Consider the following 13233-nt stretch of genomic DNA (forward strand, 5'->3'; position numbering starts at 1 on the left):
CTTTCTACCTTCCTCCCCCCTCCCTTCTTTCTTCTTCCCACTTTCCCTCCCATCCTTCCATATGCCCCTCCTTCTCTCTCTATCCACCTCCCTCGGCATGTCTTGTCACAAGCTCAGTTTTGTGTTGGGGTTACAGGGCATGAGTATCCAAACCTGATGTAAGATCAGACAGTGAGTGACTATCACTGTTATTTTAAGCGACTAAGCTTTTGAGAGGTGTGTTGCATGGCAGCACATAACCTATAAAATATGATTTTGGGTTCCTCTAAGAAACAAAATCAGAGTAAGGCTGTTTTAATATGTCTCGGCAGCCTGACACCCTTTCCTTTCACTTGATAAGAAATGACAAGATCAAGAACAGCTGCCTTGGATCCAAGATGGAAGGCATGTGCCCAGGAAGGCAGAGCCAATCTGTTTGAGCTGCTCACTTGTGCACCATTATATAAGAAACAATAAATGGTCCCGCTTAAGCCTTGTTAGGCACAAATTTTGTATTTTTTTCTGTTATGGTAGATAGATCTGTATTCTAACTGCAACTTTGATTCTTAAATTCCATTAAAGCTACTGGACTTCTCATTCTGCCACCTACACATCAGTATCTAAGACATTTGTGTTTCTCTTTGATAAACTACAAAGAACATTGACAGGTAAAGACCAAGAAATGACTCATAAGTTGACTTGGATCTACTGAACAAAATAATGTAATAGCTGTTTTGTAAAATAGCCAGCATTTAAAGATTGTGTTTCAAGGGTTATTAGAATAATACAGAAATGTTTACCTTTTTGAACAATTAACTTTTTTTGAGTGTGCTTGAACTCAGCATGTGGACACCATCCCAGAGGTTTTATAGATTTTCTCAAGGCTAGCACTCTACCACTAGAGCCATAGCTCCACTTTTGGATTTTTTGGTCATTAATTGGTAATAAGAAGTCTCACAAATTTCCCTGTATGGGGTAGCGTTGAGCAGCATTCCTCAGATCTCAGTCTTCTAAATACTTAAGATTATAGGTGTGAGCTACTGGCACTGGACACAATTACTTTTCTCATCCATCCAGTGAGCTGGCCTACCAACAGCTGTGGTGTATTTTTTTTAAATGTGCATATCTAAGTAATGCAGGAGGTACAAAGCACAAAGAGCTCATATGGCTGGATGACACACAGTACCTTTGGCTATGAACTTTGTGAAGGAAGACAGAAACCCAATGGCTTCTAACAATTTCAAAAATAAGACTCTAACAAATTAAGATTTTACCAATATGTTAGTTAGGATAAGCTAGGTTATGCCGAGATAACTAGCAATTCTGAATCTCTGAGCTTAACTCAACAAACATCTAAATCTTGCTTAGTTTACTTGTCTCGTCTAGGTTGGTAAGGGAGTTTGCTTACTGTAGGTACTCAGGGGCCCAGACTAAACTAGGTCTCATTTCAATACATGCTTTCATAAGGCAAGGAACACCGAACCTATGTCACGTGTCCATTCACATTACATTAAGGCATGGAAAAGTCTTAATAGGTATGAGAAAAGTTTAATCCTATCTTGTTGCTGAATGATACTTACTGCCATCCTGACCACTAATTACATCACTAGATGCAGAACAAGTAGACTTCTCCATAGCATCTCAGGTCAGAACCCCTGTGACTGACTAAGAAACTTCTAATGTTGTGTTGCAGGATTTAATTAGGAAGTATCCACTAGAAGAATGATTCTTTTTTTTTTTTTTTGCCAGTCTTGGGCTTGAGCTCAGGGCCTGAGCACTGTCCTTGAACTTTCTCAAGGGTAGAGCTCTACCACTTGAGCTTCAGCATCAGTTCCAGCTTTTTCTATGTATGTAGTACCGAGGAATTGAACCCGGGTCTTTGTGCAAGCTAGGCAAGCACTCTACCACTAGGCCACACTCCCGGGCCAAAGAACGATTCTTTATATTTTGCAAAGTGATAATGTTAAGAATGCTGATCTCTGTGTTATCTCCACTCTCTGGAACAAAAGATGCTAGAAAATTATTCTAGAATATAGGACCTGGAATGAAAGATATCCTTGAAAACTCAGAATGTATCTATCTGCTTTTTGTCTTTTAACTCAACCTCTTTGTTCTAGCTGTCAAGAAGAGAAGAGTTAAATTTTTGCCCTATTAATGAAACTGGTTTGCTTCAAATCCTTATTTCCTTCATCTAATTCCTTCATTAATTGATTTTTAATCTTTCTTTTAAAAGTTATTATTGTTTTAGCGGTATTAAAGGGATCATTTATATTGCAAGGGACCTCAACTTGCCTGGAAAAAGAAGGTTTTAAATCATTAAAAATCATCTATGTTTGTCAAATGCTCTATAGAAAAGTGTGTTATAGCTCTCAGCTTTCAACTAAATTTTTGTTCTGTAGTCTCAATAGCAGAACAATATTTGGCACAGCAAAACACTAAATGAATATTTGCTGAATGAATTACTACTGGCTAAGTAAATGCATTTGTCTCATTCCCAAGTTTGAGTCTCATTGTAAGCAAAGCACTCTCCTTTTCCACATGCATAGACAAACCTGTATTTTTGGGAATGCTTATCTCCTGGCTATTCTATTTTCCTTTAGAGTTACTATTTGGATGGAATAGCAAGACTCTGTATTCTTTCAGGTTAGTGAGATATTTAACATGAAGGTACTGAGATAAATAAATGTTCTCATGAATCAGCAGCTACAGTAGTACCTCATACAAGTGTTCTCTTTACCTGGATGCAAGAGACCTTGGGATAACAATGGTAATTCTTGTCCATTCCTCGAAGTCTCCTGTGTGGTACAAGGTGGGTTCACTCAGTTCTCTGGAACTTCCTTCACATCCTTTGCCAGCAGAAGCTGGGAAACAGCCTTCTTTCACCAGAAACCAAGACATTCCAGCGTCATGTGAATACTGAAGAAGGACTGGGGCAGTGTTGCTGAATTGACTGGCACATCCTATGTTTAGCTGTTAAAAGGAAGAGTAGAAATGTGCAAGGTTTTGGCTAAAGATATCATTTGATAAATGAGGTGCTAGAGCAGCGATAGCTCCTTCTAACAAGTCTGCATGAAATTTACATGACAAGAATTTAGTGTGACTCAATACCAAACAAGATTCTCTCATAAATTCTCAAATTCTTTCTTTAAGCAAGCAACAGGCACTTTATAACAAAAAGCTGGGCAAGCTATTTGTGAGAATTTCTTAGGACTATAGAAGAGGAAAACACTGACTATGGTTCTGGAATCCCAAACAAAAGATAAGAAGTAAAAGATGTTGCTTCATTTTCCCTCCAAAAGGTGCAAACTAGCACAAAATCCTATGAGTGGTTACTGAGACAGAATGTAGACACTAAATTTTGTAATTCTAATTGTTCACCTGGTATTAGTGAGGTTCAAATGAGTCAGTTTTGGTGAACATAATACTATTCAAACATCTCTGCATGTTATAGTTGAAGACAGTTTCTTTCTAAATTAATAAATGTGCAAATCAATGTTAATGCTGCGTTGGTTTGTATTTTTTGATAGTTGCTAACTGTTAGACTTTCTCCTTATTTATTTAATTAATGTTGTTAAGAACTAGGCAGGGCACTCTCATAGCATCAAGAGCCTTCCAGATCATTCTTTAGGTTTTGAGCTCCTTGAGGGCAACCAAGGCCCTATTTTCCATTTCTTACTTTATTCTTACTATCCAGTGGTAATCATTTTAAAAATGCTCCAACATGGCACATTTTTGTACAAATAACATCAAAATTCTATCAGTTTTTGAAGTATCTACATTTTGTATCATTTTATTGACTAATAGCCATAAGTTAATAGCTTTCTGCTTATGATATAAGGATAAAGAACTTCCTTACTTATTATGCCCTCTTGTGCTATAGGACTTGAGGTATTATACACAAGTGCATATATATGTATATATACATATAATTTTAATTTAGATTTAAACTTTTCAAAATCTTGTCCTCTAGATTGCCAGGCTATTAGTGCTATTTTGTGACTGGATGAATAAACAAGATATCAGGTAAAAACTGCACAGTGTTCTGGAAAGGTATTTGCTACCAACGTTATTTTGTACCATTTTCAGTGTTAGCAGCAAATAAATACAGATTCATATATTATTACTCATGTTCTGGCCATGGGCAGCTAAGTATCAAAATATAAATAAGGAAGGATATCATTTCACTAATCATATTATTTACTATTAGTTTCCTTGTTTACAGACCTGTGGAAATTATATTTGAAGAGCTTTCTATAAAAATCTGACCTCTATAATAATTCCATTTGTAAATTATTAAGCATCTTCATCCTGCCATTATGTAAGGACCATGTAGTTATGCTAGTTCATTAAAACTGCATTACTTTCGACCCCTCTAAATTCACCAATGGGATTTTATTATAAACACAATGAAATTTTGATTAAGGTTCTGAGACAAGAATTTGTCAAAGTCAATATTGGCTGTACTTGTTGCTATGTTATCACAGTGCTGATAGATAGTTAATAAGCCTTTAGGAGAACAATGATATACAAGGTGACGTTTATTGAATTAAAGGAAGGGAAATTGAAAATCTTATAGTCAAAGCATAAAATCATTCTTCAGTCCAACCACCACCAGTGAACTGAAACAGGAGAACTTACTCAACACGATTCAGAAACATGGAATTCATTTAGTAACAATCAGATTGAAATCCTAAAATAAACTTTATTTTTAATTATGGGAGAGTTCTATGAATACTTAACATCATGATACAACCATAACTTGGACTCTATAAAAACAGATAGATTCTTTTCCTCATGAATAGAGATGCAAAGTTTTGCCCTTTGAAGTTTTCAGTTAAATGAGTCCCTTCAATAGCACACAAAAATTCTGTGCTCTTATGTATGGGAGACGTGTGGCTCCTTAGTTTGTTCTAGGGAGATCTTTGTGCATAAATACCTTGAATTGAAGCACATATCCAGGCTTCAGGGTCAAATCTCGAGTTACTGCAAATCGGTCTCCATCTGACTTTCCAAATATCATGGCCGATGGTGTGGCAGCACAGAAAGTTTCATTTTTAACCATCCCTTCATTAGCCAGTATCAACCACACGCTCATTTGATTCATAGGGTAATCAAAAGCAGGCTTCTCATAGAAGTTCTGATGGAAACCATGGGAAGAAAACAGGAAGACAACTGAATGGTTTTGAAAACAAGAAGGAATTTTCAGTTCATGACACTCTAGGAGCTATGTGGCATTTACACTGGTAGGAAAATAGAGAACAAAGTTGGAAAAAATGTATTGAAAATTTTCTTCTGATGTTAACAACTCCAAATATTTTGCCAGTTTATAACTAATCACTTTTTAAAGATACTAACAATTTTTCTTGGTAACTTAGCCAGACCTTATGATAATCATTTTCACATTGGAATAATGTACAAACTGGTAGTCTAGAGAGGTAACAAAATACTAAGTACAGACAGTTAAATTGTGTGTGTGTGTGTGTGTGTGTGGTGGTAATAAAGCTTGAACTCAGGGCCTGGGCATTGTCCCTGAACTTTTTCTGTTCAAGGCTAACACTCTACCACTTAAATGAGGCCTCCATCTGGCTTTCTGGTGGTTGACTAGAGATAAAAGTCTCATGCACCTTCCTGCCTGGGCTGGCTTCAAACTATGATTCTTAGATCTCAGTCTTCTGGGTATTTAGAATTATAGACATGAGTCCTCATGTCCAGTTTAGGCAGTTACATTTCTACTGCAACCATCTATGGACAGGCACAAAGTACTCAAGAAAGAAAGTGGATTTTTGTCTCATCTACTTTTAAAATCTTTGCTTCTTTGAGTTCTAATGGATGAGAAATACCTGTGGCAAGGTTGGGTTGACAACTGGGATGACCTGCTTCTGCTTCTCAGACAAAATGATGATGTCATCGATGGCCCACTGGTCGTAGTCCTCCCCTGAGAACACAGGCTGCCACCAGCGGAACCGAGTGCAAGGGGTCTTGGCAGCAGCCGGAAGTTCCAGATAGACGAATCTGCATGAGAGAGCACATGGTTTGAGGCTGGGAAAGGACAGGCTGTGTTTTCCTCAGCTACTGGTAAAACAACAAGGGCAGCAACAAGAGAAAGTCCTGTTTTGTTTGATCTCAATGTTGTAAGAAAGTTGGGTCTTTGTCATGTGTATTTCATTTGCACGTGTATGTTTAGGGAAAGATGCTTCCATTGTGTTTGCTTCACTGGCTGCTGCTGCTGCTGCTGATCTTGTTCAGACTTTAAAAGAAATATACAAGTAGTCTTATTTGGTTATTTAAAATAGGATAGGGAAGGGGGGAAAACAAGATGAGGGGCGGGGGAGGGGGGAGAAAGGAAATGGGGACCAAGACATGAGAAAGGGTATCAATGTTTGTGAAGTAATGTACCTTCTACCTGGTGAATATAATGTAACCCTTCTATTAATTACAATAAAAATATATGGGAAAGAAATATAAAAGTAGTTTAATTGTATGTTATCACACCAACCTAGGGGAAAGCCATTGATCAACATGATCAAAATGAACTTGGAACATGCTCATGCTTCTTTTGGTCAACAGTGGTCAATCATTTTGTTTTAGTCATTTGTTAAAAAAAATCTTTTAAAATGTAAGCATGAATATAAGTGGCTTCTGCCCACTCATGCAAATATAAAATGAACCATTTATATGGTGGGTTATCCATCATTCATGGTAATGATGTATGAGTTTGTCTGTTTTCCCAGCTGTCAATACTTTAGAAACATGTCAACAATGATTCAGTCTTGGAAGCCACAGGAAGGGCAGCCGGGTGGGGATTACCTGGGCCGGCTGAAGTCTGAGAAGTACATTTCGGCTAGGAGGTGCCACTGGATGCCCCCGTTGTGGCTGTACTGAAGGAGGACACCCTCCTCTCGGCTGTCAGGCTTGTTGCATGCAGTACTCTCTCCACCTATCTGGATGTAGAACTGGACAAAGTCCACCCAAGAAGTATCCAGGTCCCAGCTCACCAACTGTCTTTTCCCGGCCTTTGCAAGGGACAAAGAAACTGTCATCAATCATCGGAGCTTTCTGGCATTTTGCTGTTTAGTTTCAAATTCACACGAGTATTCTAGAACTATGAGGAGAGGTCTCGCTCCAAGTTATGGTGGAAAAGAACAAGTTATTCTTTTTTTTCCTGTCTCTGTCCTGGCTATGGAAAATGCTCCTGACTACATTTCTTTACTCTCTGCATCAGTGCAGAGAGCCCTGGGGAATTTTTCATTGTATGCAAGATTACTTGAGAGTGAAAAAAATCAAATTTAATGAAAACACTCTCAGCCCTTGCTTTGTCAATTTGCTCCTCACAGAGTAATGGGGAATGACTTGTGTACCTTGAAATCAGCTTGAGCTGGGTTTGAATCTTAGAATATCATTCTCGCTGTTCACTAGCTGTGTGAACTTTCCCAGTTTTAATTTTCTTCAGAGATACACTACCTTCCTCATCTGGTGCTGTTATGATTAGAAATAATAGCATGGGCCATGGTGACATGTATGTTAACTAGCACAGCATGTGTCATTCTGAGGGAAAATCTTCCCCAAGGACAGGCCCCTGACTCTCCTCTCCTCTGGGAATTAAAGCGAAAACAGCGAGACAAAAACTATTTGACAAAGTTCTGCAGCATCTCAGCCTTTTAGTAGCCTGTGTCCTCTCTTGAGCTGGGAGGGATCACTGAAGTAAGCTCTTAGAACCACTGAATATCCTGTTTCTACTGTATGAATTAAAAATGTCTACAAATCCTTTTCTTCATGTGGTGCGTTCCCTGCACGGCAGAGTAATATTTGAGTTATTAAATTTAGATGGAAAAGGATAGAGTAATTATTCCTGTTGTATGTAAATGGTTTCATGTTAAAGAGACTGAAGAGAAGTTTGCTTTGGAATTCTAGACCGACTTTACGAGAGTGAATCTGTGGAATCCTCAATACTGAGTTTGGAGAATTCACAAGAATTTCAGTTAGAAGTTAGGAAGGAAAACTGAGTGAGAGTGTTGTGAAAAACACCTCCTACTCTAAGTCACTAAGTTTAATTGTAAAGGTCTTCAGGAACTACGAGTGAGACCTTACGATTTGATCCTCAGAACCAAAATAGAGAAGAGAAAAACCAAACAAAAACTCACAGGGTTTTAGTTATTACAAGTCACTGGGGGAAATATTTGGAGCTAATGGAGAATGCTACTATTGGGTAAGATTAAAGGTCAATTAAGAGACCCTCCCTCAAAGCTGGGTACGGTGGCTTACACCTATAATCCTAGCTACTTAGGAGGCTGAGATCTGAGGATCACGGTTCAAAGCCAGCCCGGGCACAAAAGGACTCTTATCTCCAATTAATCTCTAGAAAATGGGAAGTAGGGCTTGGCTCAAGGGGTAGGGCAGTAGCCTTGAGCTGAAGAGCTCAGGGACATCTTCCAGGCTGAGTTCAAGTCCCATGACCCACAAAAAAATAAGATACCCCCTCAAATAAACTAGGGTGTCTGCAAAATAAAGACAGTCAATTATGAGGCAAACCTCATTCTTTGCAACTCTACACTGGAGGAAATCTAATCAGTAATATGCATTTAAACTAGCTATACATACATTTAATTTTTCTTACTGTTGATTTGGAAAGTGGTGGCAACTCATAGATCCTAGTATTTTCCTATTTCAGGATCCCAGCAGGATGAATTATTTTTAGAAGAGAAACTATAGAACCTAGCAGGTTCATTTCAGTCTCTCAAATTCCTAGGAAAAAGTTGCAATGTGAAAATGAGCCAGAAGGATATAGACATAAGGCAAGGAGAATTATTTTTTTTTAAATCCAGTTATTGCAACTAGCTGGTTGCAGTGATAGTCTATTGTGAATTATAGAGCCAGCTAGTTTATTCCAAGAGATGACAATGCTGGTCTAACAAGAGGTTTGGAAAGAGCATTTTGTAGGATACTTGTAGGTGGTGGAAAATGTTACACAAATGCTAAGTCTGACATGACTAGAGTACAAATCATTTTCTCTTGTCCAGTGGAATGAGGAACAATGTTTGAAAGAAAAAAAAAGGAAAGAAAAGTGGGTCAGGGGTTTATGCAACAGATGATTTGAGTTTTTCTGTGATACAATGATGAATGGATTTAGGCATGTATGTGTAGATATGCATGCACAGATAGTAAATGTGCACATCTTATGTGTGTATACTGCAGGAACAGGCTACATCTCTCCTCATTCCTGGACTAGAGAAACTGATAGTAATGCCACTGAACTGATAACATTGTGAGATATGTCTCAGAGATCCCAAGATTTTCACACTGCAAGGAAGAATGATTCATGGAAGAAACATTAATTCTAGGTTAAAGTAGTTCACCTCTTTAAGGGTGCAGCTAAAATAAAACATGTCTTAATGGGCAACACTTTCAAAATCTGGGACTTTAACAATAAAAACTTCTAAAACTCTTTATGGGTTTTTACTCTCATTAAAGTTGTCTTTAATCAAAATGAGACTAGATATCCCACAACATTTGTTTGAAAAATTACCATTTCTTTATAATTTTTGCTTTTCAATTTTACTTAAATTAATTAATTCATTCACTCATTCATTGTGCCAAACAGAACATGACATGCTGTTGAAATCATGAAGAAGTTCCTAGACTGTAACAGAGGCACCAGTGAGAGCTGAGGGCTACAGATCAAGCCTCCATTGCCTCTTGATTTGGCTTTGGTCATTGGATTATTTATTAATTCTCCAATCTGCTTGATCTTATGAACACTTAATGACTTGTAAATACCCACAGCATGGAATGGAACTCCTACCCCATTGCAACGCTTAACACTTTATTTAGAGGGATGCAGTCTGTGGCTGCATTCTGACAGCTACTGTGAGGACAAAAATAAAATCATGATCACTGTAAGTATAAATGAGAAAATAATTCTAAGAATAGAGATTAGTACAGTTTTCTCTGGCTCCCAAAAGTTTCATGGATGCAGCAGCCCTAGAACAGGATTGGTGGAAAAGATTCTTTGTGGGTGGGTTTGTGTAAGGGATGTGCAGTAGCTCCTGAGCAAAGGCAAGGAGACATTCAGATGATGAGACTTTCCTGACTGTAGCAGATGAATCATGTTTAGAAAAGGAATACAAGTTACACAAGTAGGGGAAAAGCACCAGAGGCCCTCCTGAACATGAGTGACAAGGAAGGGGAAAGGACAAAGTATGTCCTAGATAAATTAATCTGGGGTTGTATGCAAACAGCCTAAAACATTCCTTGGGGTTATTGCCTATCCTCCATTTTAACATGCTTGTATGTAGGGACTGCTAAACTTCATTCTCCATCTTTCCACTAAACTCAAGAGCACATGAACCTACCTCTATGAATCTGAGTACTTTGATATCATTCCTACCAGGACAGCAAGCCTAACAAACTCCAACTTTCCTCCATTTTCCTTTTGAATTGCTTAGAAAGCTCTGTGGCTCTCGTTCCACTCCTGTGATGACAACAGACCTGAGCATAGAATCTGCTCTCAAGGGGAAAGTTCTGTGGGCACTTGAGTTATTGAAACTCCACCTAAAATTTCCTGTGTTTGGCTGCATGGGCTTTGTTTCTCCCTTTTTAGGCTTAAGTTGGTTTCTATCATTTAGAATTTTAAACAGAGCCAAATGACAGACACAATAAACAACTAACCAAAGAAAAATGCCCTGAGGTGTTTTCACAAAAATTTAAAAAACAAACCTGAACTGAGAGAAAAGGGAAAATTTTACTTCTGAAATTATTTTATGTTAGTGGCATGACATGTGTCTGGAAATATTCAATGCTACCAACTTTTAATTTAGTTTCATAAAATAGACTTATGAGAGTTAACACTGTTCATTCTTAAGTTTGTTCTTCTATTCCTGTATTAACTAATTTTAATATCCCAACATACACATAAGAAAACTGAGATACAAAGAGGTGTTACAACTTTGCAAAGTGAACCAATGAGTGAGTTCTGGAATATGCATACAAACCTATGTAGTCCAGAGACTATCTTGCAGTGGATGGAATATTGATGTGTAACTCAGACATGTTTAAAATTTGGGTGGATGTAAACATGTAAATGCACACACATTTCCTGGCACATTTGAGCACATATTAATGAACAATTCAAAACCTCATATTAACATTCATGCTTCTAAGAAGCAAAAACTTTCTGTTTCTGCACAATCACAAAATCCATACCCATACCTCTACAATGTGCATTGATCATTTATGGACTTCTAGCTCTAAAAATAATATCAGGAGATTTTCAGTGTCAATAAACAGGCGATACTGTTACATGCAACACATCCTTGATTTCCTATCATTCTCTGTCTTGTTTACTTCGTGATTCTTTGTTCTGCACCTGCATCAAAACAAAACCTGTGTCTATTTTTGCAGTTACTATAAATTAATGTGCCTTGGATTTCTACCCAAACAGATTCTGCAACATATCAGCCCTATGGTAGATCACCTGCACCTATCTATTTGTTATGTGATAAAAAAAAAACAGTCCATTTGTAATTGTCCCAGAATTAGTGGCTGTAAGACCTCTGGAAAGGAGGGATATTAAGCACTTTACATTCTACAGATAGCTACCTGTAATTAGAGCTTAGTATGTCGCTCAGGTTGAAGTCCTGATCCCTATCGCCAGGTCCTTTTACCACTATATAAAAGAGATAAAGTGGAACAGAGTGGGGGAAGGAATGTCCTATTGAGAGTGGGTGAGGAAGGAAAAGGAAGCAGTTCCCTTCTGTCATCTCTAACCAAGCAACCTGGGCTGGGGATGCCCCAAGAGACTCAATCTGTGATTCTGAATGGAATCTCACTTCCTAGTTGTGTCTAATCACTTTGCATACCTAATGCTGTGTTAGCACTGGAGAAGCTTAACACTGCAGAGTCTACATACAAGCAGCCACCAAAATGAGCTAGAACAGGCCCTGAGATACCTTCTTACCACAGACATCTAGTCAGTTCCCTAAGAAAAGCTCTGTACATCCTCATCCCTGCTACTATCCCTCTCTCCTTACTCCAATGGTATTTCTGAGATTAATGGTCTGACAAATTTATTAAACACTTATACATGCTTTCAACATGTCAGTGGTCCCTCTACATCCCTCACAAATACTGCCTCATTTAATTCACCTAATAACTCTAGCGAGGCAGATCCTCTTACTATCTCTACTTTACAGATGTGACTAAATCACAAGATTGATGTGCTCTACTGGGTAGTGGTGGATTTGGATTGAATCCTGCAATCTGGCTCTTAAACTCTAAATTACACCACTGCTCATCCCTCACCCCAAGCTCACATTCTCCTAAAGGCAACCAAGAAGAGACCAAGGACCTGCTTCACTCGTCCACACTCCAAGAAATGAGATTGGAAGAAAGGAAAACAAAGGGATTGAAATCGGGTACAAGATTGATAGGAACTTTATCATTGGCAGAAAATGAATTTATAGCAGTTGAAAACAATCATAAAACTATGAATATTGGGGCTGAGATTTTGACCTAGTGGTAGAGTGCTTGCCTAATGTGCACAGAGCCCTGGGTTCAAAAAAAGCTGGAAATGGTGTTGTGGCTCAACTGGTAGAGCGCTAGCCTTGAGGAAGCTCAAGGACAGTGGTCAGGCCCTGAGTTCAAGCCCCATGACTTGCAAAAACAAATAAACAAAAAACGATGAACATTCTCAAGATGTATGAAGGGACAGGAATATGACATAAAAGCAAGCAACTTGGGGAACAAGTTTCTTCCTTTAGAGTTCAGACTGCTCTGGGAAACAGTCATATATTAAACTAGCACCTGTCCCAATGACTCATGCCAGTTCCAGTCCTACCTTGCTGAAGTATAGAGATGATCCAGAAGAGATGACCCCACATCCTTGTTCTGGTTTTACAGTTTCTCCCCCAATAACTTCTTGCCAGTCAGACTCCCAACCATTCTGGTTCTCAAAATCTGACATAATCGTAGAGGGAAGCACAGTGTCTGGAAGGCATTCAGTGCCTTGGTAGCCCTGGTCACACCTAGGGGATAGAAGCTCAGTGAGCTAGACATCAGCTTATCTGGCACTTGACAGATATCCTCCCTGAGACATTTCCCGCATCTCACACTTTGCCTCAGGTCTTACCCTTCCACTAGATTTTCCTGCACAGCATCAATGTGGTGTAGAATGTGAGTGCTAATGGTTGTCAATTTTCACAGTCCTGTACATGGATAGAATCCTCGCCTAAAACACATTATAACACACTAGACTCTAGA

The 13233-nt window shown here is 38.5% G+C and overlaps 1 protein-coding gene across 1 annotated transcript in view; it reads right to left on the reverse strand.

The window, feature by feature from the left end:
- Window positions 1-13233, reverse strand: part of Reln (reelin) — a 422671-nt gene that overhangs the window by 89534 nt on the left and 319904 nt on the right. The window contains exons 24-28 of the mRNA XM_090332938.1: window positions 12812-12998; window positions 6787-6992; window positions 5820-5991; window positions 4916-5116; window positions 2717-2949 (exon numbers count right to left, since the gene is read on the reverse strand). Coding sequence (XP_090189064.1) covers window positions 2717-2949; window positions 4916-5116; window positions 5820-5991; window positions 6787-6992; window positions 12812-12998 — 999 coding nt within the window. The remainder of the gene's footprint in view (window positions 1-2716; window positions 2950-4915; window positions 5117-5819; window positions 5992-6786; window positions 6993-12811; window positions 12999-13233) is intronic.

The sequence above is a fragment of the Megascapheus bottae genome, chromosome 5 (assembly GCF_031878675.1).
Source record: "Megascapheus bottae isolate mThoBot1 chromosome 5, mThoBot2.hap1, whole genome shotgun sequence".
In the NCBI taxonomy this organism is placed as follows: Eukaryota; Metazoa; Chordata; class Mammalia; order Rodentia; family Geomyidae; genus Megascapheus; species Megascapheus bottae.